At 48.4% G+C, this 27,594-nt stretch overlaps 1 protein-coding gene across 2 annotated transcripts; it reads right to left on the minus strand.

Moving 5' to 3' along the window:
* Positions 1-27,125, minus strand: ACTL6A (actin like 6A). 2 transcript variants are annotated; one of them, XM_056849554.1, is made up of 14 exons: positions 27,086-27,125; positions 16,931-17,007; positions 15,254-15,425; positions 12,860-12,960; positions 12,204-12,301; positions 10,748-10,842; positions 9,533-9,639; positions 8,269-8,358; positions 5,882-5,943; positions 4,720-4,834; positions 3,463-3,543; positions 1,932-2,027; positions 395-481; positions 1-108 (listed from the first exon to the last, which is right to left on the minus strand). In XM_056849554.1, the coding sequence occupies exons 1-14, from the start codon at positions 27,108-27,110 to the stop codon at positions 28-30; spliced, it is 1,287 nt and encodes a 428-aa protein (XP_056705532.1). In that variant the 5' UTR covers positions 27,111-27,125; the 3' UTR covers positions 1-27. The 2 variants fall into 2 exon arrangements, with proteins under 2 accessions (XP_056705532.1, XP_056705531.1); XM_056849553.1 differs by having other exon boundaries at positions 4,720-4,855.
* Between the last annotated feature and the right edge of the window lie 469 nt (positions 27,126-27,594).

Below are 27,594 nucleotides of genomic sequence, written 5' to 3' on the forward strand. Positions count from 1 at the left end.
TATATGTGTGTGTGTGTAGCATGAGGTTTACGGGCATTTCCTCTCCACGCATTGCTTTCCCCCTTCTTCGTATTCTTGCTTGGAGATCCACATCTGCTGGAAAGTACCCTGCAAGACAGAATCCCAAAGTCTATAGGACAGAATGCCAACTGACCTCTCATTGTCTTATATCCCACCCTTCTTCCACCAAGGAGATCAGGTTGGCTGTGTACACGGGTCTCCCTTGTGCCACTGCCGCCCCCCCCCCCCATCCATTGTATAGGAGGAGCAGGAGGAGAAGGGTTGGTTTTTATATGCCAACTTTCTCTACCACTTAAGGAAGAATCAAACCAGCTTACAATCACCTTCGGGGCACCTTGGCCCCTCCCCAAACTAGCTCATCCATTTTACTCACCAGAGAAGCCAAAATGGAGCCGCCGATCCACGAACTAAACCGCCTCTCCACGGTGGTGTTGTTGGCTATCAATTTCAGCCGCATGCTCTGAAAGAAGAAGAGTTGGCTTTTATATGCCGACTTTCTCTACCACTTAAGGGAGAATCAAACCATCTTACAATCACCTTCCCTTCCCCTCCCCACAACAGACACCTTGTGAGGCAGGTGGGGCTGAGAGAGCTCTAAGAGCGCTGTGACTAGCCCAAGGTCATCCAGCTGGCTTCGTGTGTAGGAGTGGGAAAACCAACCCGGTTCACCAGATTAGCCTCCACCACTCGTGGAGGAGTGGGGAATCGAACCCGGATCTTAGATCAGAGTCCACTGCTCCAAACCACCGCTCTTAACCACTATACCACGCTGATAGTGGCTTGTTAATGGAGTGGGAGTACAGACTGGGAGTTGGTTTGTTTACATTATTTACAGTCTGCCTTTCTCACTTGGACTCACACAGAGGGAGTTAATATAATTAACAGGATGGGATATTCAACAAACAGTGTGATAGGATTAGGGTTGCAGAACCAACCAGAAGTATAAAAACAGAACTCCAGGAAAGTGCAAGTTCCAGTGCAAAATGAGCTCCTGTAGGCAAATGAGCCCTGACCTGGATGGCCCAGGCTAGCCTGATCTCGTCAGATCTCAGAAGCTAAGCAGGGTCAGCCCTGGTTAGTATTTGGATGGGAGACCACCAAGGAATACCAGGGTTGCTATGCAGAGGAAGGCACTAGCAAAACCACCTCTGTTAGTCTCTTGCCATGAAAACCTCAAAAAAGGGGTTGCCATAAGTCGGCTGCGACTTGACGGCACTTTACACACACACAGAGGCAAATGAACATTTGGGAGAAACTTGATCGTAACTTTCGGCGGATCTTTAAAGCGGTCGTCAAAGAATAAACTACGGACATAGCAACAGACTTATCTTTACCAGATGGCAGATCGATTAAATGACATGAAATGGGGAGGGGTCGTGGCTCAGTGGCAGAGCATCTGCTTGGCATGTAGAAGGTCCCAGGTTCAATCCCGGGCATCTCCAGTTAAAGGGGCTAGGCAAGTAGGTTGATGGGAAAGATCCCTGCCTGAGTAGACAATACTGACTTTGATGGACCGAGGGTCTGATTCAGTATAAGGCAGCTTCATGTGTTCATAGTCGTGAAAACATAAAGGAAAGTGTGAAATCAACGAAGTAATAAAAGAATATAAATCACAACTGAACAAAAAATAGGTGTTTCCATCTTGCAAAGCGTAAGTATTAATATGACACATTAAATGATGCAAAAATTACATAGTAGGATCCTAGTTTCATCAAACTATACACAGTAGTATAGACCACAGCCCCTAATAATTTATTTCGTGATTGTTTGTGCCGCCTGTGTCTTTGTTTCCTCAAATCAGAAGATTTCTTCTTTGTTGTTTAATGTCTGAAATGTTTACACCTCCGCCAAGGTCACAGCTCAAGCCCGTGAAGTACAAGGGTAACGTTACAACCGAACCACAGACTTACCGGAGGCGTTTTCTGAGAGAGTTCCCTGTTCAGCCGATCTGTAAAGCTCTGCAATAGCGTATTGCCTCCCGCTACAATCACACTACCGTAGAGGCCCTGGAAAGAGAAGAGCCACAACCCTAAGAATTGACAGCAACAGCAGAGTCCTCCTCCTGTACTTTGAAAAAAAAATACATCCAAACCTCTGGCTGAAGGCAATGAGTCACAACCCTATTTGGTTGAGAAAGATTTTTTTTTTTTAAGTTCCAACATGATCTGCTAATTGTCACAGGTAAGGAATTGTTCTTGTGCAGAAAGCAGAGGATGGTACTTCAGTAATGACAGCACATGTCTTCACCTGTGTACATCAAGCTTATGAAGAAGAAGAGTTGGTATTTATATGCTGACATTCTCTACCACTTAAGGGAGACTCGAACCGGCTTACAATCACCTTCCCTTCCCCACATCAGACACCCTGAGAGGCAGGTGGGGCAAAGAGAGCTCTAACAGAGCTGTAACTTGCCCAAGGTCACCCACCTGGCTTCATGTGGAGGAGTAGGGAAACAAATCCAGTTCACCAGATCAGAGTCCACCGCTCCAAACCACCGCTCTTAACCACTACACCACGCTGGCCTGCTAACTGTCACAGGTAAGGAATTGTTCCTGTGCAGAAGGCAGAGGATGGTACTTCAGTAATGACAGCACATACATCTTCCCCTGGGTACATAAGCTTATAATGCCAAACTCATTTGTGGGGGGGATCATAATTCAGCAAATATTTCTAGCACACACCACATAAATCTGACAGGTTAATTTGGAATTTCTCTGCTTTCGACACCACTGGCACAGCTGTGGGAGAAGGTAGTGAAGGAGGCAAAAACGACAGGCATGCAGCGCAACATATTCATGGCTACTAGATGCTTCTCTCCAGGATCAGAGGAGCATGCCCATTATATTAGGTGTTGTGGAACACAGGCAGCTAATGCTGCTGCAGTCGTCTAGCTTGTGGGCTTCCTAGAGGCACTTGGTTGGCCACTGTGTGGACAGACTGCTGGACTTGATGACCCTTGGTCTGATCCAGTATGGCCCTTCTTGTGTTCTTATGTTAACGTACAGCCATGCAAATGTAAGGGGGGACCCCGCCAAACCCTAGAACGGCCACTTGATCCTGACCCCAGTTTAAGTGTCCGCCTTACATAGAAAAAACTGCATTGCTACAGCAACAGAAGAACTGCCTGCCCTGCGAGGGGGGCAGAACCCCCACACCTTCCCCACTGCCACCATGCCCTTCTTAGATGCCCCCAGACTGAAAAGAACTCTTGTGGTGTGATTCAAGCCTCTTTTATTCTGATATACCAAACAATATAATTTTATCCTGCCTTCTTTCTATAGGGCATCTTGGCCATCTTCTGGGTATGGAGTAGGGGTCACTAGGGGTATGGGGGGAAGGTAGTTGTAAATTTCCTGCATTGTGCAGGGGGTTGGACTAGATGACCCTCGTGGTCCCTTCCCACTCTATGATTCTATCCCACCATGCCAAACTGATACCTACCGGCCTGATGTCTATATCGCACATTCCGACGCTCGTGGTGACAACATGGCTGACTCCAAGCATTGTGTTGCCAGATAAACCCTGGGCAGGGGGGAGAGGGGGAAAAATAAAAGAATTTGCAGCATTGCTGTAAAAGAACCAGATTTATTACAACACGATGAAGGACTTCCCTTGTTAATAGTACAGCCAGGCCAGCAGACAGAGGGGTATACAAGGAACTTAAGGTGTGGACCTTGCGGGTCTTTTTTTTGGGGGGGGTCTGTTTTGCCGATTGCTCCTCCCTCCCTCCCTCCCTCTGCAAGTAAGTTACCTACCCCCAGACTGTGGCATTAGACGCATTATTTACACAATGAAAGAAGAGTTGGTTTTTATATGCCAACTTTCTCTACCTTTTAAGAAGAATCAAGCCAGCTTACAATCGCCTTCCCTCCCTCTCCTGACAACAGACCTCCTGTGAGGTAGGTGGGGCTGAGAGTTCGGAGAGAACTGTGACTAGCCCAAGGAATACTAATGGTTTCAGTGGTAAATTGTGAAGAGCTGTGCGGGTCTATGACTGTTTTTATGAAGATTGATTGATTGACTAGCCCAAGGTCACCAAGCTGGCGTCATGTGGAGGAGTGGGGAATCAAACTCGGTTCTTCAGATTAGAGTCCACCGCTCTTAACCACTACACCACACTGGCACCAGGTCAGAATCATACCCAGTCCTCACACTGTCAACTCTCTGGCACCAGCATTCCTCTTTGCCTGTCACGTTGTGCAGTGTCAAATGCAAGAGATAAAACCCCTTGCACCTGAAATGTCAAAGCACCCCCCTCATCCTTTCTTTCCTGCAAGATGCTGTGAGACAGTTAAGAAGAAGAAGAGTTGGTTTTTATATGCCGACTTTCTCTGCCACTTAAGGGAGAATCAAACCAGCTTACAATCACCTTTACCTTCCCCTCCACACAACAGACACGCTGTGAGGTAGCTGGGGCTGAGAGAGTGTTGACTAGCCCAAGGTCACCCAGCTTGCTTCATGTGTAGGAGTGGAGAAACCAACCCGGTTCTCCAGATTAGCCTCCACAACTCATGTGGAGGAGCGGGGAATCAAACCCGGTTCTCCAGATCAGACTCAACCGCTCTTAACCACACCACGCTGGCTCTCTGCGGGGCTTCTCTTTCTGCCAACTCCTACTTGCTTCCAAAATGTCACTATACCCATGCACACACCCAAAAAAAAAAATCCTTTTCTACCCATCTTACTTGGGCTTTGTACCTTTACATTGGAAGGGTCAAACAGGCCTTCGGGAATTTTTAGCCGCTCCGCGCCAAAGTCACAGTTGTAGCCGTTGGGGAATTCGTAATGCACCGTCGGCATCTGAGCCGCCACCCTGGAGGCAGAAACCGCCGCTCTTAGAAAGCGACCCACAGTCAGCATGGTGCATTTCTATCCCACGCATTCCTGCACAACGCGCAGTCTGCTCCTTTGCCTGCTCTTCTTCGGGGGGAATCCTGAGCAGCCTGAGAAATGGGCGCTTGGATCCTACAAGACTCAGGAGCAGAGCTTGTGAAATTTACCCACTTCCCTCTTCTGCCCAGAGCCCCCCCCCCTTTGAAATCAGCCAACACTGCCATTCCCCTCTATGGGTATAAACTGTCACTTTCAGTCCATTTTCTTTTCAAGGGTGGCCAGGAGGCTTCATGGTACAAAAAGGATCCGAGCCAAAATCTTCAACATTCAAACCAAATCCCACGCCCCCACTCAACTTTTCTCCACAGGTGACGGGAAAAAGAAGAGTTAGTTTTATACTCCGATTTTCTCTACCTTTTTAAGGACAATCAAACCAGCTTACAATCTCCTTCCTCTTCCCCACAGCAGACGCCTTGTGAGGCTGAGAGAGCTCGAACAGAACTGTGACTGGCCCAAGGTTAACCCAGCTGGCTTCATGTGGAGGAGCGGGGAATCAAACCCGGTTAACCAGATTAGAGTCCACCGCTCTTAACGACTACACCACACTGGAAGGGCATCATTTCCCCCTTCATATTTTTGGGGTTTTTCCTCAGGTCCTCACAGTGCTAGCTACAACTTAAGGCCTGATCCAGCTAAAGTGAAGCATATTTAAACCCCGCTCTTTTCTGTGGGCAAACCACGCCTTCCTAGTTTTCCGCTCCTCTTCCTTCCGTTCATGAGATCCAGTTTCCTCCCTGACTTCTGGGTTTGGATGATTTGGAAGTAATGGCAGAATGCAAGTATGTAAAAATGCAATCCAATCACTAAAACGTTTATACCCCACTTTTTCTCGTGGTTCAAGGTGGCTAGCAAGAACACTTTTTTAAAATTCCAGAATAAAACAGCAAACCCCAAATCTCCCCCCTTAAAAATACTAAATTCTGTGTTAGACATCTTGAAGTTCACAATAAATGGCTCCCCCACGTACTGTTCATCGTAGGTTGAATCAGACACTTGAAGGACAGAAGCCTGGAAGTCCTGAATTACGCACTGTGGGGAGGGGGAAAAGCCACAGAGAGAGAGAGAGAGAGAGAGAGAGAGAGAGAGAGAGTGTGTTTAACACAGGGGTCACACCAACCTTTTCTTCAATGAGAGTTGCTTCTGAGTAATGAAAAATATTTTGAGCTACACTCCCCTGCCTCTATATTACAAAGTTTTGTTCTGTCCCAAAAACACAGCCTGGACTAGGATAAGCACCTGAAATGAAGCTATCGGCCAAGCAGCACAGAAAAATCCGAAGAGGGAGAAGGGAGAAGAAGGAGAAGGAGAAGAGTTGTTTTTTATATGCCGACTTTCTCTACCACTTAAGGCAAAATCAAACCGGCTTACAATCACCTTCCCTTCCCCTCCCCACAACAGACACCCTGGGAGGTAGGTGGGGCTGAGAGAGCTGTGACTAGCCCGAAGTCACCCAGCTGGCTTCGTGTGTAGGAGTGGGGAAACAAATCCAGTTCACCAGATTAGCCTCCATTGCTCACGAGCTTCCTGCTGGAGATCCCCCATTTCAAGAAACAAGGTGAAATAGGTGAGACCAGGGTTAATTTGATTTAAACAGGAATAAATCAAATTTTAAGGCACTATTTAACGTTTGGCCAGGAAGACTCAGTTTAATAACTGTTTTCCTCAAGAAGTTCATTGTGGGTGTTTAATACGTGTACATTGCAACTCGTCAAACCTAATGTGTGACCATGGGACACTCACTTGCTCAGCCTAACCTACCACACAGGGTTGTTTTTGAGAGTTCAAGTGGAGAAAGATGTATACCATTCTGACCTCTTTGGAGGAAAGGCAGGCTAAAAACATCCTAAACAGACAAACAAAAACTCAGAGAAGCACACATAGGCTTCTTTTTTAATTGAGAAACGGTCTGCAGTCAAAGAAATTCTGCTTTCGGATTAGTTTTTCAGCATCGTCAGAAAACAGATGATTTGGTTATTTTCCAGTGCAATCCTAATCAGATAGGATTATAATGTTTAAGATTACAGTGTTATTCACTCAAGCTTATTGAAGCAGGTACCGGTGAAGTCTTTGGGAGGAGAAGCATCTCCAATACTTGAACCCAGTTTCCCTGGTCCTAGTTCAGCATGGTAAGTACTACATCTCACTGGGTCTCAAAATGTGGAATTCTAGATGTTCCCAAATAGAAAACAGCACCAAATGCCTAAGTAGGGAAGGTATTCTGAACCAATACGTCGCAATCTCAGGCGAACAGAAACAGCAAAGTATGTCTGTAATATCACAGGCTAAACAACTCGGGGGAAGGGGGGTTAGTATAAATTCCCAAAAAGAATTAGTAGGTTTACAATGACCAAAGGGTACATTTTAGCAAAAAGAAGCTCCCATTACAACACATTGAAAGCCATCGAAAATATCTCTTCCTCTACAAGCATCAGCACATTCATCTTCAAAATTAAGGCTAAAATGTTCAAGGCTCCCACTTAAAACTCCGGAGACGTGTCAAAATACAATATGGGAGCACAGGTTCACCAGACCTTCCGTGAACCCATTCAGATACAAAGCTAAGACGTCTTCCACTTTGCATTTTCCTGGGTACTTTCCAAAGGAACTCCCTGACAAAAAAGCTTCAATTAAAAAATATTTTTAAAACTATTCCACCAGACCGTGCAAAACAATCATGTACACCAATGATTTTTTCCATCTCATTACCACTTTTCGCTCCCGCTGCCTTTTTGGTGTCAGTTTGTGTGGCTGTAGTCCTCGACATGCCATTTGTAAGGCCTACTTATACCCCTAGACAGTCTTGTGGGAAATTCACTGACTACCTGTAGCAAACTACTTGTTTTAAGTATTTGAAGGGCTGTCACTAAGAGGAGGGCAGGAAGCTGTTCCTGTTGGCAGCAGAGGATAGGACTCGCAATAATGGGTTTAAATTGCGGGCAGAGAGAAGGATATACGGGGAAATATTTTTTACAGTAAGAGCTGTTCGACAGTGGAATCAGCTCCCTAGGGAGGTTGTGAGCTCCCCCTCGCTGGCAGTCTTTAAGCAGCGGCTGGACGAGCACTTGTCAGGGATGCTCTGGGCTGATCCTGCATTAAGCAGGGGGTTGGACTAGATGGCCTGAATGGCCCCTTCCAATTCTATGACTCTATGTAATAAATCCTGTTTCAGCCAGTCGAACAACAAGTGACACTTGCAATTCAACCAGTCCTTTGGGACTGTCACTTTTTGTCAGCTTCTAAAGTTATTAATGGGGGGGGGGAGGAATCTCCCTAATCCTTCACACAAAGCTTTTCAGTTTTCTTGATTCAACAACCTAATGCTCATCCTTGCCATGTTCGTTCCGTTGCACTCACGTTACACATGTAGTTGTGCCAAGACCTCGTGACCGGAGGAAGTTTCTCTTTTCTCTTCCAGTTTGCTGGAGAACCCTCGCGAACGGCCTCCTGCAAAACAAATCCTGATTTTTCGACAGTTCGCCCATCCAAAAAAAAAAAGGTTTACTGTCGCTTCAGATGTCTCTAGCCATCTTCTATCGAGGCAGCCCAACAGTCCATCTTGTACTGCCATATGGCAGGAGGATAAGGGGACAGGCATGTAATGTTGGCTGTGCTTCCACATCACTTCCAGAAAAAAAAACTGGAAGTGGAGTAAGGTAGCTCTAGGAATCGTCGGAAACTCTAGGGTAAAAACCATAGTTTCCGACAATTCCAACAGCTATCCTAGTCTCTTGTCCCCCCACCCAATGATATAGTGACACAGATGACATTGCTTTTTTAGGCCCCCCCACCCTGCTCAGAGTGGCGATGGGCAATGGAACCTGGGGGCTGGGATTCCCCACCCCAACTGGAAGACAGATAAGCCTATGCCACATTCTAGCGGAAGAATACCTTAAGCCCAGGACTATATCCTACAATTCCATTCAGCTAATGGCAGTGCCTTCCTCCAGCTCAAGAAGCCTTCCTCAAGAAGAGCAAGAGAGAGGGAGAAAGGCCCTTTGTATTGGACCAATGTGCCACCCTTAGTTGAATGGCGTGGTAGGAGACACCTCGCAAAGTCTCAGGCGTATGTTTTAACCCTGCCACTAAAAGGCTGGTTTGCATACACACACGTCTCGTTTGCATCCTCACCATTTCATTTCTCTCGGCCCAGCGTGTGATCAGCCGGCATCGGGAAAGTATTGGTTTGGGCCCCAAGGTCCCACTCTGCTAACAGTGCAGGCTTCCCCTGACCAAAAGGGACATTCTACCAGTATAAGCAGCATGGCTTCTGTGGAAGGGGCATGTTCCACCAGTGGAAGGCTCCACCATTAATGGAACAGATTCGAACCAATGTGTCGACACTGAGTGACACCAACTTCCTACATGAAGTGGTTCATTCACACATGCCCCTGCGCTATAGCTGACGTGTGATAATCTTGCGTGTGAACTGTAGGCAGGGCAGGCCCGTCCCAGCATAAAGGAAGGGGCCCGTGTTAAAAAAAATTTTTTTGAGAGAGAGAGAACACTGCCTGAACAGGAGGTGGGAGAATTAACCAAGCAGCTGGCACACACACAAAACACACACTTTTGCTCCTGAGTTTCACAGCCTTGTTCATGCCCACCCGGCCCACTCTCCTACCTTCGAGGCGATCATGTACGGAGGGATTATTTCTACATTCATTTCCTGAAACAGTTCTCGGCACTGCATCGTGATGAAGTCTCCGGCCAAGGGGGATTTCACAATCCCTGCAAGTACAGGATGCGCATGGAGCTTGTGGCAAGATACAAAAAAAACCCCAGTCCAGGCTCTGCATGCAAGCTTCTCTCGTTAGGGATAACCTGATTCATTCCTCGGACACAGCGGTTGCATTCTGTCTGGCCTGCCCGCTGGCTGCCCAAATTCACCTTGTTACCTCGCAACCCAGTTGGCGCCCCTCTACTTATATATCCTATGCGGTCATGCATCACATACGAGCTAGACTTAGCCAGAGCATCACACCCAAAATCCAAGAGAGAGACTCAACATGAAGATGCAACATCTTCGTACTTCATGCAATCTGAAGACACTTGTCTCAGGAGAAAGCAGGGTGCATTGTTTTTTTAATGACCACCCCTCCATTACAATTCCACAAGGCCGCCGGCAACCAGATAAAAAATTGCAGCAGGGCTGAACTGCAGCCCCTGGGCCTCCTGTTGACTATCTGTAGCTCAGCAAATAAGTCAAATTTCATATTAGCAACAGCGATGAAGCGAAGATCAGTAGAAGTGGCCCTGCTGACCCAGATCAAGGCCGATCTAATCCAGCACTCCTTCCCCAATCCAGGCCAGGCAGAAGCCTCTGAAAAGCTCAGAATGGGAACATGATTGCCTGCCTTTGACATTTGTCCTTACTGCCTCATGCTCCGAGGTAGACTGCACTCGAACATGGAAGTTCCGTTTTGGATATCGGAAGTTTCATTTTGGATCTCGCAACTAACACCTATTCACAAGTATACCCAATTGAAACGGACCGAACTTTTTTTAAACCTTGCATTTTATTAGCCTTTCCCCCTCAAGTAAGACTAAAGCAAAAACTCAGTGCATAAAACAAAATACCACATAAAGAGGATAATTCTCTAAATAAGAGAGTCTGTTACTTTCCTAGACTGTTGCTAGTATCCCAAATTTCCCAACAATGATCCTGAATTGACCGGAGTCTGATTCGTTTGAAAAGCCAGTCTAAGGTAGTAGCTATTGCCCCAGTGTTTGACACTGAAAGGTTATTTATGGTGCAATCCTATGCAGGGTTAAGGAATGCCATCTTTTGCTCATCCTGAACCGAACTCCTAACTATCACACAGAAAAAAAATCTTACCTTGCTGGAGCACATATCCGTCATGCACAGGAATGGCGGTGGTGTGAGTAGCTCCACTATCCAAGATCAGGCCCGTCGATCTACCGTTGGCAAAGCTAGTTGGAAGGGTTAAGGAACACAACAGGAACTTCTGCACATTTTAAAATTGTGTGTATTGTGGTTAATTCTGCTTTTTCAAACTGCACGTGTTTACTTTTGGGGTGAGACTTTTTTTTCTCCCCTGGGAAAGTCACTTTCACCTGTTTGAAAAAGAAGAAGCATTGGTTTTTATTTGCCGACTTCTCTACCACTTAAGGAACAATCAACCCAGCTTACAATCGCCTTCCCTTCCTCTCCCCACAGCAGACACCGTGAGGTAGGTGGGGCTGAGAGAGTGTGACTAGCCCAAGGTCACCCAGCTGGCTTCATGTGTAGGAATGGGGAAACAAATCTAGTTCACCAGATTAGCATCCGCTGCTCATGTGGAAGAGTGGGTAATCAAACTCAGTCCAGATCAGAGTCCACCGCTCTAAACCACGGCTCTTAACCTTTACACCACGCTGGCACTGTTTGGGGAAGAATGCTTATAAATCTATATGAAGCCAGGGCTGCTGTCTTGTTGACTCGGTAGCTCTACTGAACTCAATGGGGCCTTCTTTGGAGTAAACATGCCTAGCTGCTTAACACTTCAGTCCGGATCCTGGATCAACTGCCATGGCGTAAAGATAGTTCCAGCTGGCAAGCCTGTGTTGGGTCTGCAATAGAACAGCGAGATTTGGATCCAGTATCTGACAAAGTATCTGCCCTGACCTGGATGGCCCAGGCTAGCCTGATGTTGTCAGATCTCAGAAGCTAAGCAAGGTCGGTCCTGGTTAATACTTGAATGGGACCACCAAGGAGTCCCAGGGTTGCTATGCAGAGGAAGGCAAAGGCAAAACCACCTGTTAAGTCTCTTGCCTTGAAAAACCTACCGGGTCGCCATAAGTCATCTGAACTTTCCTCTAGACCCACAGAACATGCTACTGGGCCTAACACCTGAAGAGTTGGACAAAAATCTTAAGAGACTTGTTTAGCTATATGACAACGGTGGCAAGAGTGGTGTTGGCAGCAACATGGAAACAGGATGTAATCCCCGAAATAGAAAGATGTATGTTACATCTCCTTTTTTTTCTTTAATAAAAAATTATTTTTAAAAAATAAGTCAGCTGCGACTTGATGGCACTTTACACACACATCTGACAAAGAGATCTTTGACCGCTGCCAGCCTGTAAACAAGGGCAGACCACACAGAGCGAGTCCCTCTACGCCTGGAGAGGTTTGGCAGGGTCAAAACCAACGCAACACCCACGATTTGTGACGGCATCTTAATTAAACAGTCATAAGCAACATGTGTTAACTAGGGGGATTTCTGAAAAACAGGGATAGGGAAAGCGGAAGCTGCGAAACTCCGCCCACTTGTCCAGCACTTCTAGGATACGCTGTAAGGACCGCTGTTTTGCACAAGAAGAAAGCAGGGATGTTGTAATGTTCGAACATCAGTTCTGTCAGTTTCTCACGCTTGGCTCTGGTATTCCACTGCAAGAACAAAACAAAACAAAACCACATTCTCATCATATGCATCTCAAAATTTCTTACAGTAAATGTATAAAAGACCAAAAATACACACCAGAAGGAAGTCTGGGCTATATCCATTATAAAAGACAGAGGGGGGTTTGGGCATCGTTCTTGCTTGGACCTGATACAGACGTACTACAGGTTGAGTATCCCTTACCCAATGCTGGAAGTGTTTCGGAGTTTTGATTATTTGTATGTACATAATGAGATACCTTGGGGATGGGACTCAAGTCTAAACACAAAGTTCATTTATGTTTTATATACACCTTATACACATAGCCTGAAGGTAATATTATACAGCATCTTTAATAATTTTGTGCATGTAGGTCATTGTGGGGAACCTGCTGTTGGCATGACCGGCCTGCACACGTGCCATTTTATTAGAAGAAGAAGAAGAGTGGGTTTTTATATGCCGACATTCTCTACCACTTAAGGAAGAATCACCTTCCCTTCCCCTCCAACCCAAGCGTCTGGGCATCAAGTAAAATGAACTAGACTGATTTATTTATTTTTACTCACGGGTGCTTCAGACATTAGGACGGGATGCAAAGACGCTTCGGACTTAATATGCATCTTGTAGGTGTGATCCAGAATGGCTTGGAAGCTGTCCCAGTCTTCAACTGTAACGACAGGAAGTGACACCGGAGATGCTTTGGGCAGAAATGTGACTTCATTTCCAGCACACCTTCAACATGAAAGGTCATGGCAAGCCCAAAAGTCATCAAGCATGGATGGGGGTGTGGGAAGAAACAGGAAGAGGAAATGGCAGCCCAAAGCAGGGCCTGTGCCACGTCGGCAGGACTGAAACTGACCCTGGCAACCACAACACCTTTGTGACCAAAGAATGCCACAATATGAGTCATTCAAGCCCAGATCCTGAACAGACCCGCGGACCAAAATGAGCACAAAATGTTGACTGTGCTGGAGCTGCAGAGATGCTGATGCCCTCGGCGGCAGCTGGCACACTGAGCCTGTCAAAGGAACACACGAAAGCAAAATCTTGCACTGAAAGAAGAGTTGGTTTTTATATGCTGACTTTCTCTCCCTTTTAAGGAGAACCAAACCAGCTTACAATCGCCTTCCCTTCCCCTCCCCACAACAGACACCCTGTGAGGTAGGTGGGGCTGAGAGAGCTGTGACTAGCCCAAGGTCACCCAGCTGGCTTCATGTGGAGGAGTGGGGAAACCAACCCGGTCCTCCAGATTAGAGTCCACTGCTCTTAACCACTGCACCACATCGCAGTCCTTCTCTGGACACAGTGCTTAAGCGTTGTTTGTTTTTCTTAAGGACTACTGAGAAACGTGGCTGAAACCTTACACAGAGGCTACAGATTTACCAAAAACCAGGATGTAAAGCTGTGGTGGTGGACGCCAAGCTCCTTTCCATCAAGAGAAAAACAGCAGGGAGGGGAATTTGGCCAAAGTAGTGGTTAAAAACGGTGGTTTGGAGCGGTCTGATCTGGATAACCGGGTTTGATTCCCCACTCCTCCACGTGAGCGGCGGAGGCTAATCTGGTGAACCGGATTTGTTTTCCCACTCCTACACGTGAAGCCAGCTGGGTGACCTTGGGCTAGTCACAGCTCTCTCAGCCCCACCTACCTCACAGGGTGTCTGTTGTGGGAGAGGGGAAGGAGATTGTAAGCCGGTTTGATTCTCCCTTAAGTGGCAGAGAAAGTCGGCATATAAAAACCAACTCTTCTTCTTTTTCAATTCCCTACTCCCACTGTACACACCTTTTGTCTCCCATGTTGTTCACGAGGATCCACTGATAACACCCTCGGAAGCAGATGATGCAAAACTATGTCCCAATCATTCATTTTTTAATCCCCCAGTTTTGTCCCGTCCCCCCCCCGCCGTAATCTTATTGGACAATATTGTGGGGGGGGGGGGAGACCACACTTTTATGGAACAAAGGAACTAAATCCTAGATGTAAATGAACTCATTTTATTTAACTAAATATGATTTTATTTGATTGATTGCATACAAACTGATTTCATTTATTTTTTTATTTTTAGACTTATATCCTGCCCTTTCTCCCGGCAAAGCCAGGCTCAAAGAGGCTAACATCAGATAAAAACACCATAAAGCAAAATAAAAATATACAAAAATTACCCCCAGCTAAAAACCAAACCATCTCTAACTTAAAGTCAAATGACACTCGTTTACCAGCACACAGGGCCAACAGCATGCCCAGGGAAGCAGTCAGGGCTCCCATTAGAAGATCTGATGAAAAAAGCAGCATGGGGAACAGGAAGGGAGGCCAGCTATGTTGGAAATTGTTGCTGCCCTCAACCATAGGCGCCTGGCAGAACCTCTCAAGGGAAGGCAGGACACAAATTTATTAAAATAATTAATAAATCTCTCCTTAGGAAGGCCCAAAGCATCACTCACCAGGGGCCAAAATCCCTCAAATACATGGGAAAGGGGTAAACATGTACAGCTTAAGTATATTTTAAAATCTTCTGGCATGAATAGACATCATTAGAAGAAGAGTTGGTTTTTATATGCCGACTTTCTCTACCACTTAAGGAAGAATCAAACTGGCTTACAATCACCTTCCCTTCCCCACAAAAGACACCCTGTGAGGTAGGTGGGGCTGAGAGAGCTGTGACTAGCCCAAGGTCACCCAGCTGGCTTCATGTGGAGGAGTGGGGAAATAAATCCAGTTCACCAGATTAGCCTCCGCCGCTCACGTGGAGGAGTGGGGAATCAAACCTGGTTCTCCAGATCAGAGTCCACCGATCCAAACCACCGCTCTTAACCACTACACCACGCTTTCCCCCTCCAGACCACAAGTGTTCTCACAAACAGAACACAACACTGCTGTGAGTAACAGGGATAAACTCTTTCGGCTTGTTCAGACATTCCCAATCAGGACTGGTGAACAAAAGAGGGGAGAAAAGGCGCCGTACTCATCCCGTTTTTCAAAGGCAACGTGGCCTCCATGTTCTCTCTCGGGACCCGCAATGCGTTTGTGTCTATGTAGTAAGTCGGCCCCTGCTTGCTCTTGTCGCCATCGATCTCCATCATGGAGCTACCGTCATCCCGGTCCAGGACCACACCGATGGCGGTGGGGAAATCAACCTGCAGAGGAAAATGTGGAAGAAGAAGAGTTGGTTTTTATACCCTGATTTACTCTACCTTTAAGGAGTCTCAAAGCGGTTACAATCGCCTTCCCTTCCCCTCCCTACAAGACACCTTGTGAGGTAGGCGAGGTTGAGAGAGTTCGGAGAGAACTGTGACTAGCCCAAGATTACCCAGCTGGCTTCATGTGGAGGAGTGGGGAAACCAACCAGATTGGAGTCCGCCGCTCATGTGGAGGAGTGGGGAATCAAACCCAGTTCTCCAGATCAGAGTCCACTGCTCCAAACCACCATCTTAACCACAACACATACAAATCAGATAACATGCATCAACTCTCCAGCAGCTAAATCCCCAATGGTAAAGAGGGACATCCTGCTGGGGGTTACTCCTTCTACACCCTCCAAATGCAGGGTTATGCAAATCAGACTGAGCTTGCCCCTCCCTCTTGGAGGAACTTCCTCATCTTCTGTCCCCGCCCCCCCTGCAGTTCCACTCCACCAATGCTTTTTCAAACAAAAGATTTCAGCCCTGAGAGTTTTGAGCAGCAAAACTGTGGATTTTTTTCTGGCCTTCCTTGTCCACATTTCGCTTTATGGGAGGGGAATCAGCTTCCAGATGAACGGCCAATGAGCTAGATGCTAAGGGGAACTGGTTGGGGAACGCGCAAAGGGATGCACATCCCACCACAATGAAAGCCACAACATTCTTGGTCAGCTCTACAATGATGTGATACCAGTTTAGGAATCAAGGGATTTAAGGGACAGAAGCACTCTCTCAACCTACCCATGGTTTCAAGCTGTTATCATATATTCATATGATATTCAAAAACCTAAAAACCATATTCAAAAACCTGAAAACTTTTAGAAAAACAAAAGCTGAAGATTCCCAGAATCCTTTAAAAAAATCTATTAAGATATGTGGACTATTACTCGTGTTTAGAACCCTAGACTCCAATGGGACTAAAATATGCAGAACTATTGCTAGCAGAGCTGGTCTTTCCCTGAAATTACAAGTGGGAAGGGAAACAAGGCCGGCGAGATCTTTCTCTCCCACGTCAAGCAATAGGAGCCCCACGTACACAGAGAAGTTCTGGATCAAGCACACACCATCCGCAGAATGCAATGTCGGGGCACTGGTCTAAAGGATACCAATACCTCAGCTCTATCGCAAGTCTAAGCAACGTAGAAAGTTCATTTCAAAACATAAGAGCCTTACAGGATCAGACCAGCAGTCCATCTAGTCCAGCATCCTGACTGGACCCGTTCCTCTGGAGGTCCAACAACAGGGCATAGAGGCCGGGGCCTTCCCCTGATATTGCCTCCTGGCACTGGGATTCAGAGGTTGACTGCCTCTGAACAGGGGGCCTCCCTTTGGTCATTATGGCTAGTAGCCACCGACAGACCTATTGTCCATGAATTTGTCTGATCTCCCAGCATATAAGTGCTTCAAGGAGCTTTTGGAGCAGAAAATCTTCTTTAATGCAGTATTCCAGGGCTTGTTCTTACCTTTGGACAGTCCTCCCCAGCATAGCCAGCCCGAACAGTATAGGAGCCGATATCAAACACCAGAGCACCGACTTCATCTGCGCATACAGAAAGAAATTTACAGTGAGCGTTGTTCAAAAGAAATTTGAAAATCCACAAGAGGCAAGCTCTGTGTTAATGGGGAAAACCTTGAGATACTCAACACTGCTGCAGTCAGCAGGCTTGGAACTAAGGTAGGGCAAACAGGTATGACAGGTGTGGACATAGTCTGTGGAATTCACAGGGCCTCACTACCAAATCACCACACACAGAGCTAGGCTGTAAACATGTCTTTAGTCCAAACTAATTCTGAACATTTCCATTTACCCTACAAAAATGGCTACAAATGTACAAATTCCCTGAGGAAGGTGTTATGGGCATAAAAGGAACATATATAGGAACCTATAGGAACATATGGAGCAGATGAGTTTGTAGAATTTTCCTATTTAAAGTTCATGGTAAAGCCATTTAGAGGTTTGATTCCCTTTAAGCTGGACAAGCCTAGACATGTTTAGCCAAGAGACTCTTTTAGAGGACCCTCTTGAATTTCTATGCTCTTGGATTCCTATGCTTTTGTTACCTGACAATGACTAGTCAGCAACAGCTGTCTAAAACATTACCTAAAGGTGTTGTATAATGTTATATTAGGTTTTTAAGTTTAAATATGAAAGAGTTGAAGTATTATGTTGAAAATATATTCATTTTGATCGTGTTCTTTAGGAGATGAAGACGTTGGTAAAAACTAATGATTATAGAGGTATAACAAAGACACAAACTGGTATATGTGCTGCTGGAAGAGGAACTCCTTATATGGTAGTATCCAGGAAATTTGCGGCCAAAGGAATACAGCAGTTGTGCGCAACCTCAGAGTGCATCTCAAAGATCAAATCAGATTGGAAAAAAATGATCTTGAAAACATATAAAAGGGGCACAACAGCAGTGAAGTTAGAGGTTCTTAGAGCTTCCAGATCTCCAACCTTTGCGTAGGTTGGATGCTCATGGATCTCTCCATCCGTTACGTGGGATGTAAGCTCTCAGACCTTGATCCTTGCATGGATTGAGGCTCTTAGAGCTTTCCAGTCCTCATGGACTGGAGGAGCTTAGATCTTTCCAAGTCTTTGCGTAGACGTGGAAGTTCTAAGAGCTCCCTAGCTCCATTATTATAGATCTCTCCATCCTTTGTATGGAGGCACTGAGATCTCCTTAATCCTTACATGGATTAAACAGCTTTCACTAAGATCTATTAAGTCCTTACATGGGTTGAGAATAGAGGGCCTTAGAGGTCTACCCATCCTTAGCATGGACTGGGGACTCTCAGATCTCTCTAGTCCTGGAGAGCATCATGGAAGACATGATTGGGTAAAGTATGCTTACTTATTCTTACGATATTCTAGATACTTTGAATTACGATACTTTTAACTAAATCAGATCTTATTTACTGAACTAACCATTTTTACAGATTTCTGTAACTTGTATTTTCTGAATGAAATATTATTACTGTTTTAAGGTTTGAAACTCTCATATAGAGGTATAAAATAGATTGTTTAAGATTGCTTGTAACATGAAACATGTTTAAGACTCATAATGTCTGAACTTTTGTAACATTTTAAGACTTTGTAACTATCTACATACATACTACATTATCTTAAGACTGTACATACACATGCATATTTACATATTTTTGAAGTTATTCAATAAACAACTTACTTCTTGTAAGAAATTAGTTGAGTCTTGCTTTGTAGGTGTCTAACTGAATAAGATAACATACTTCTTCTCAGGAAGGGGTCAATTCTAAGAGCATAGGCACTGAAACACACTGACCTGCTTCAAAGGGAGGTCCCAAAGATTTGTGTTGCACATAAAACGCCTTCCAACTCTATGATTCTAAGAAGAGTTGGTTTTTATATGCCGACTTTCTCAACCACTTAAGGGAGTCTCAAACTGGCTTACAATCTTCTTCCCTCCCCCTCCCCACAACAGACACCCTGTGAGGTGGGTGGGGCTGAGAGAGCTCTAACAGAGCTGTGACTTGCCCAAGGTCACCCAGCTGGCTTCGTGTGTAGGAGTGGGGAAACCAACCTGGGTTCACCTGATTAGCATCCGCTGCTCATGTGAAGGAGTGAAGAATCAAACCTGGTTCTCCAGATCAGACTCCACCACTCCAAACCACTGCTCTTAACCACTACACCACACTGGCTCCGTGGCACAGAATGGTAAGCCGCAGTACTGCAGTCAAAGCTCTGCTCATGACCGGAGTTCGAATCCGACAGAAGTTGGTTTTAGAAAGCCGGCTCAAGGTTGACTCAGCCTTCCATCCTTCTGAGGTTGATAAAATGAGTACCAGCTTGCTAGGGGTAAAGTGTAGACAACTAGGGAAGGCAATGGCCACCCCGTAAACATGGTCTGCCTAGTAAGTGTCATGATGTGACGTCACCCCATGGGTCAGTAATGACCCGGTGCTTGCACGAGGGACTACCTGTACCTTTTGCTTCAAAGTAAACTGGCATGTCATCACAAGGACAACAGAGCAAGGCAACTTTAACCAGGCAAATCTTCCACTCCTGCCTACAACGTGATGACCAGCCAAACTGACCCTCCATCAGCCCAGGCAATGAAACCTGTCTCGTCAGCCACGAAAGAGGGCACAGGGTCAACCAGCAACAGGTCAGGGTCAGCATTGGTACACATGTGTCTTGGGCCTCACCCCTCTTGTCCTGTGTATGCATGGGCAATGACAGCTGGAAAGCATTTGTGTTTTCCTTACGCCATGCTTGATTCACTGACGATTTAGTGCCTATGTCTGCGAACCTGCTATTCGTGGCTCAGTTCTGTTTCTCGACTGGTTTCGCACTCCCTGACTGTGATACAGTTGTAGTCTGGGTTGGACTGTACTCAGCAGAGGCCTGACAACACACGTAAATGGGTGCTGCTGGATAGCATAACGCTTGCAAGCATCAGGAACATAGTGTCTGCAGACATACACAGGCTACGCTCTTGGGTTTCCCTTCTGATATAGGTTTTATGCTTTAAGTTAGACGTTCGGCACAGTGCTCAAACTTGCCCCCCTCGTTGCAGCTAGCGTGGTCTAGTGGTTGAAGCAGCCAGACTAGGATCTGGGAGACTCAGTCTCCCGACTTTTCTGTGGAAGCTTGCTGGGTCACCTTGGGCCAGTCACGCTCCTTGTAATGCCCAGATATAAGGGCTGGTTTAGAACACTATGTATTCATACGCACACACATGGAAGCTTTGGGAAGTTGGCATCCGGGAGCCATGAACCAACAGATCATGCTCTCTGTGCCTGGTACGGCCTCTCACCAGTAGAGAGCTCTGAATTACGTTCATCGTCAGGAATGTGGTTTCTGGTTACCGAGCTCACAAGATCAGGCACTCACTAAGTGACGCCTTCGGCCAATATCTATGGCTATGCTACTTAGCGTGAAGTAGACACTTTATGTGCATTGGTGCTTTTGTGTATTAATCCGCTTGTCAGCAGCCATGGGCCTGCCCCACGCGAATGCATAAATGATACTGACTTTCCTTTGTTTCTCGGTGTGAGAGATCCCCCTCTCTGAGTTTGCTTCTCCAAATCAGTTGCTCAGACGTTGATACAGAAACAATAGATTTATTGAAGCCTTCAGGAGATGAGACAGGCACAGGTAGAAAGTTGCAAGTGAGGGGCTATACGGGTTTACAGAATATATTGACTCCAGGGCACTGGGGCACTGGGGTTCACACTTATTGTTATGGGAAGTTACAAGCTTGGCATAATACAAAACATCAGACGGATCCCAGGAAGTCTGGTGCGGCTATCACACTTCCAAGGCCGCACCGGCCTGAGGGAGTACTGGCAGGAAGAACAGCGGGGGGGAAGATACATGGGCCATCAGGCCTGGCGCCTGAGACCAGAAGGTGTGAACTGCTTTTACGAGTTCACTGATAACACCGCAGGTGATGGAAAGCAGAGACACAAAGACAGAGACCCTCACATTCTGCCCCCCTTAAGGCCCCCCTCCGAGAGGACGAGGCTTATCGGGATAAGCGAGGTGGAATTCTCGGACCAAGCGAGGAGCTGCCATGTGGGGTGCGGCCACCCATTCGTCATGAGCGGAGCCAAGGTTTTTCCAGCGAACAAAGTAAAACAGTTTCCCTTTCTTCCATTTGGAATCTAAAACCTTGGATATTTCCAAATGGGTATCCCCTCCTACTACGGTAGGAATCTCATGAGCGGGAGGGGGGTGGAACTGGGGGGCTGCTACATAAGGTTTGAGGAGGCTTATATGGAAGACTGGATGAACTCCCTTGAGAGTCTTAGGGAGACTCAGTTCCACGGTGACCTCGTTGATTACTCTGGTAATGGGGAAGGGTCCTACATAACGGTCGCTCAGTTTTTTGCAGGGGCGAAGAGAGCGGAGGTTTTTGGTGGACAGATAGACTTGCTCCCCCACCTTGAGTTCCCATCCCGGAGACCGGTGTTTGTCTGCTTGTTCCTTGTACTTGCTTTTTGCCCTTTCCAGATTTTTGAGCAACCATGGCCAGGTGGATTTAACCACCTGAATCCACTCCTGAAGATCAGGGGTAGACTGGAGCTCTGGCGAGACGGGGGCAGAACCGAAAGGGCCAAAATCCGTCCCGTATATAACTTGGAAGGGACTAAAGCCGGTAGAGGAATGAGGCGCATTGTTGTACGCATATTCGGCAAATGGCAGCAGGTCGACCCAGTCGTCCTGGTGGAAATTTACATAGCAACGCAAATAACATTCTACTACCGCATTTACTCGTTCCGTTTGACCATCCGTTTGGGGGTGATAGGCGGAAGAAAGGCCCTGTTCCTCCACTCCCATTAACTTTAGGAAAGCCCGCCAGAATTTGGCAACAAACTGGACCCCCCGGTCGGAGAGGACCTTCCTCGGGATCGAGTGTAGCCTGAGGACGTGCGTGATGAACAGTTTAGCTAAGCCCTGGGCTGAAGGAAGACCTGCACATGGAACGAAATGAACCTGTTTGGAAAAGAGGTCTGTGATAACCCAGAGAACCGTTTTCCCCCGACTTGGAGGTAGGTCGGTGATAAAATCCATGGCGATGACTTCCCAGGGACGGGAGGGGTTCTCAAGCGGTTTGAGAAGCCCCGGGGGTTTTCCCATCCGTTTCTTGGCTGTGGCGCAGGTGGGGCAGCTGCGCACATACAACTCTACATCAGATCTCATACCGGGCCACCAGAATTGCCTTCGAACCAGGTGAAGCGTTTTTATGAAACCAAAATGACCCGCTAGCCTGGCCCCATGTACAAGTCCCAATACTTCTTTGCGAAGGGAAGATGGGACATATAGTTTCCCCCCTTGCACCCACCAAGTGTTGGTTCGTTCCAAGCCAGTGGGGAGGAGATGGTGCTCCTCCTCCTGTAAGGAGGCGTCCCGGAGTCGCTGTTGGAATGCTTCCGGGATACCTTTGAGCGTAGGGGGGGTCTCCGGTTGGCGGGCTTGGGATCGGGTGGTGACGGCCAAGCCAGGGACTTCCCCTCGCTGTTCGGGAGTGAACAGGGAGTCGACGGGGCGATCGAAATCGTTGCGATACTGGGGAAGTCGTGACAAAGCATCAGCTAGGGCATTTTCTTTGCCAGGGACATGTTTGAGGGTGAACCGGAATTTTGCAAAAAATTGGGCCCACCGAATTTGTTTGGCATTGAGTTTTCTAGCTCCCTTGAGAGCCTCAAGATTCTTGTGATCTGTGCACACTTCGAACGGCAGCTCGGCCCCCTCTAAGAAGTGTCTCCATATGGTAAGGGCATGTTTGACCGCTGCTGCCTCCTTCTCCCAAATGGCCCAGTTGATTTCGGACTGGGAAAACTTCTTGGAGAAGTAGGCGCATGGCCTCAACCGTCCCCCCTCATCCCTCTGCAATAGGGCCCCGCCCATGGCTACATCCGAGGCATCCACCTGCACCACGAAGGGCTTGGTGCAATCCGGGTGAGCCAAAACGGGTTCGGATGAAAAAAGTAGCTTTAAACGTTCAAAAGCTTGCTGGCACTGGGGAGACCATTGCAGACGGGCTGAGGGGAGTGCGGCGCTAGCCCCCCTGTCCTTGGTACGCAACAGGGCAGTGAGGGGAAGCGCAACTTGGGCAAAGTTGGGAATGAAATTCCGGTAAAAGTTGGCAAACCCCAAAAACTGTTGAAGTTGGCGGCGGGTAGTGGGGGTTTCCCAGTCCCGCACCGCCTGGACCTTGGCGGGGTCCATTTCCAACCCTTGGTGGGAAATCACATACCCCAGAAATGTAATAGAAGGTTGGTGGAATTCACACTTGGACACCTTAGCATACAGTTTGTGCTCCCGCAGCCGCTGGAGCACTTCTCGCACTAGGCGCACATGTTCTTCCATGGTCTCAGAGTAAATAAGAATGTCATCGAGAAATACCACCACCCCCCGAAACAGTAAATCATGCAAAACTTCATTAATTAATTGCATAAAGACACTCGGAGCCCCCGAAAGTCCGAACGGCATGACCAGGTACTCAAACATCCCAAAACAACTGGAGAAGGCCGTTTTGGGTTCGTCTCCTTCTTTGATGCGAATGCGGTGGTAGGCTTCTACCAAGTCCAGTTTGGTGAAGATTCGGCCCTCCTTTAATTGTGCTAGAAGGTCAGGAATAAGAGGGAGGGGGTAAGCATTAGACTGGGTGACTGCGTTCAGTCTGCGAAAGTCAATACACAGTCTTAAATCTCCCGTCTTTTTCTTTACAAAGAAAGCTGGGGCTGAATAAGGAGCCTTGGAGGGGCGTATGAAACCCCTCGCCAGATTGACATCCAGATAGTCTCGCAATACAGTCTTTTCACTAGGGCTCATGGGGTAAACCTTTCCCTTAGATAGTTTGCCTTCCCCTACAATCTCGATGGCACAGTCCGTTTCTCTGTGGGGAGGCAGTTCGTCGCACTCTCTAACATCGAAAACATCAGTAAACTGCGAGTACTCAGAGGGTAATTGAGGAGAGACTGGGGCGGGGGACCCTACCAGTGCGGCGGCTGGAGTTCTGAGTACCCGTTCCTTGTCATGCAACCCACAGGGGTTTTCGGGGAAGGAAAGCACCCGTTTAACCCAATCAATGGAGGGATTGTGTCCCCTTAACCAGTTCATCCCTAACACCACAGGGGTTACAATAGGGGCGATGGTGAAATACAACCGTTCCCAATGTTCCCCCACGGACATAATCACGGCTGCAGTTCTGTGGGTCACAGGGCCCCGTTTAAAGTCACTCCCGTCCATTTGGGAAAAACGGAGGGGTCCCGGAAGCCGCTTGCGCCGGACACCCAACTTCTTGGCAGTTTCCTCATTTATCATGGTGCGGGCACACCCCGAGTCGACCAACGCGGGGACCTCTAACGGGGGACCCCCTTTGGGTAGGGACAGATGAACACGCACAAATACATTGTCCTCTTGGGCGCTTACCATCGGTGGAGCTCCTTGCACAACGATAGGGACGGTCTGCTGCGGAGCCCCCTCTACAGCAGACCGACGGCGTTTTTTGCCGGCTGTTCCCACTCTTCCTCCTCGCTGGAAGAGGGGGACGGGGTGGTGGCTTCCGGGGAGCCGTCCGAATCAAAGACGGTATTTGTAATCCGGGACCCCGATGGGACCGTAGAGTCGGATGCCCCATCCTGGGGGCGCGCGTGGAGAGCGGAGGGTGCGCCGGAGCGCCGGCTCAGTGGTCCACTTCTGCGGCGAGGCTGGCTGTCGGCGGCCGGTTTCGTCGGCTCGGCCTGGGTTTGGCGGGGGGGGGTCGGACGGCCTGAGCGAGAGGGGCATTGCGATGCAAAGTGACCCTTTCCCCCGCAGATCAGGCAGACGCCGGCCTCGAACCGCTTGCGGCGTTCCGCGGCCGAGAGACCCCCGCCACCCCCTTGCCGGAGTTCCCGGCCACGGTCACCTCGGGGCCTGGGGTCTCGCCCAAGCCGTTGCTTGGACAAGTTCAGGAGTTGTTTGCGATTCTCGATGTCAGCAGCATGGCGAACCCAACCTTCCACATCCGGGGGGTTCCCTTGCATGAAGGCCCAATGTTGGAGGTCTGGGTTGAGACCCTCCCTGAAACATTGTACCAAGGTAGCTTCACTCCAGTCCAGAATTCGGCTAGCCAGTGACTGGAACTCACTTGCATACTGCGCCACCGACTTAGTCCCTTGGCGCAGTTGCATCAGGGAGGCTTTAGCCCGCTCACCCAGAGTCGGGTCCTCAAAACGGTTTCGGAGTGCTACCATGAACTCGTCCAGGGTTCGCAGCACCGGCGAGCGGAGTTCATACTGCAACACCATCCAGGCAGCCGCCTCCCCTTGCAGTAAGGAAGCCACGTACTGCACCCGGGACTCCTCAGAAACGAAGGTTCGGCCTTGTTCCCGCATAAAAATGTCTACTTGGACCATAAAAAAGGTCAACTGGTCTCCCGACCCGTCATACGTGACTTTCAGGTCCCGACGGGCCGGGGGGGCAGGGGTTGCGGGCGGAACTACCGGCGCCCCGTCTGGGGGAGCACCGGCTGGAGGTTGCAACTTCAGCGCATCTAGGGTCGTGGCCATCTCACCCATTACGCGTTGCATGATCTCCATCTGCTCCTGCATAGCCCGGCGGTCTTCCTGCCACTGCTTTCGTTCTTCCTCCATGAGGGCCTCTTTGCGGGCCGGGTCCCCTTCGAGTCCCGTGCTGGGGAAGGCCAACCGGCGATCCTTCGCCGCAGTCCGCGAGAGCGACCAGCCCTTGGGAGAGTCCAGCCAATAAGTAAGCCCCCGGGGACGTCCGTCCCGATCTTGGTCGGGGGCGCGACCCTTCGGTTTCTTTGGCTTGGCTCCCTCCTCCTTCGGGTCCGGCTTCTCCGGCTCGTCCGGTTCCTTGGGGGCATCGGGGTTAGGGGTGGTGTCCTCGTCGGCTGACATTCTGTCCAAAGCGGTACAGCTGCAGTCCGAGAGGCAAGGACTTGCAACTTAATGTGAGAGATCCCCCTCTCTGAGTTTGCTTCTCCAAATCAGTTGCTCAGACGTTGATACAGAAACAATAGATTTATTGAAGCCTTCAGGAGATGAGACAGGCACAGGTAGAAAGTTGCAAGTGAGGGGCTATACGGGTTTACAGAATATATTGACTCCAGGGCACTGGGGCACTGGGGTTCACACTTATTGTTATGGGAAGTTACAAGCTTGGCATAATACAAAACATCAGACGGATCCCAGGAAGTCTGGTGCGGCTATCACACTTCCAAGGCCGCACCGGCCTGAGGGAGTACTGGCAGGAAGAACAGCGGGGGGGAAGATACATGGGCCATCAGGCCTGGCGCCTGAGACCAGAAGGTGTGAACTGCTTTTACGAGTTCACTGATAACACCGCAGGTGATGGAAAGCAGAGACACAAAGACAGAGACCCTCACATTCGGGTGAGTAACTCTGCCTCTTATTTGTGGGTTATTTCACCCCCAGGGTCTCCGTTTAGCTAAATAAAGAACTGTTGCTTATTTTAACCTCCTCCTAGTTGTCTTCATTGGACTCTATAAGACAGTGGTTCCCAACCTTTTTTTGACCAGGGACCACTAGGACTTTTTTGTTCGGAGCAGGGACCCCAAGGATCAAAATAAAAATTCCGGGAATTCGAAAATAAACTTTAATCATAACTGTTAGCTAAACAATAAACTTAGAATTATATTTGAATATATATATTTTATAATAGAGAACTTTTAATTGAAAATATTAATTTACCATGGGTTTATAACTTTGTTTCGCGGACCTTAATTTAGTTCTCGCGGACCCCTGGGGGTCCACGGACCCCTGGTTGGGAACCAGTGCTATAAGACAACCTGGGCACTTCATCCCTCAGCCTGGCCTACCTCGCAGGGTTGTTGTGCGAATAAAATGGAAGAGGGGGGGGAACGCTGCGAGCCACTTTGGGAAAGCGGCAGAGCACGCAAGAAGGAAATAAGACTGGAAAAGGAAAAGCCACGCAGCTCTCCGTTGCAGAAGAGGTTTTTTGCACCCCCAGCTCTTGTTTTATGAGAGGGGCTTTTCCCCCGGCCGCGAAGGGAGAAGCTGCAACGGCCAGAATTCTCCCCCCTCTTCGGGCGTGAAAGCGACAGGCCCTTTTCGACGTCTGCCGGAAGCCCCGCACTCACCTCCTCCGTACACGCCGCCGCTCATGGCCAGCTTCGCTTCCCCGCCGGCGCCAACAAAAGCTTCCCCGCGCCAGGCTCGCTCGCAGCCCGGACCGTCCACTCAACCTACGCTGCTGTTGTTGGCGCGCTCCCTACGCGAGCCAATGGGGGAAAGACGCTCTCCGCCGGATCCGCCTATGGCGGCCGAGAGGGAAGGGAAAGAGCCAATCGCCGAGGTGCGAGGCGGGGCTAGGCTTCTCCTTGGCGCCTCCAGGGTTCTCTCGGCCTGACCCCGCCGAAGGGCGGCGGGGAAGGAAAAGCAAGTTTGGTTGCAGTGGCGTGAAGGAGGCGGGGCCGCGGAGCAGGCGGGGCGGGGCGATCCCAGGCACGTGGTACGCGCCAGCCAGTCCCAGCGCGGCTTTCAAGAGAGCCCATGCACGCTGACTCGGTCAATTCACAGTGGGTAGCCTTGTTAGGCTGTCCGCAGTAGTAAAAAAGAGCAAGAGTCCAGTAGCACCTTAAAGACTAAC

This window comes from Euleptes europaea, chromosome 5 (assembly GCF_029931775.1).
Source record: "Euleptes europaea isolate rEulEur1 chromosome 5, rEulEur1.hap1, whole genome shotgun sequence".
Lineage (NCBI taxonomy): Eukaryota > Metazoa > Chordata > Lepidosauria > Squamata > Sphaerodactylidae > Euleptes > Euleptes europaea.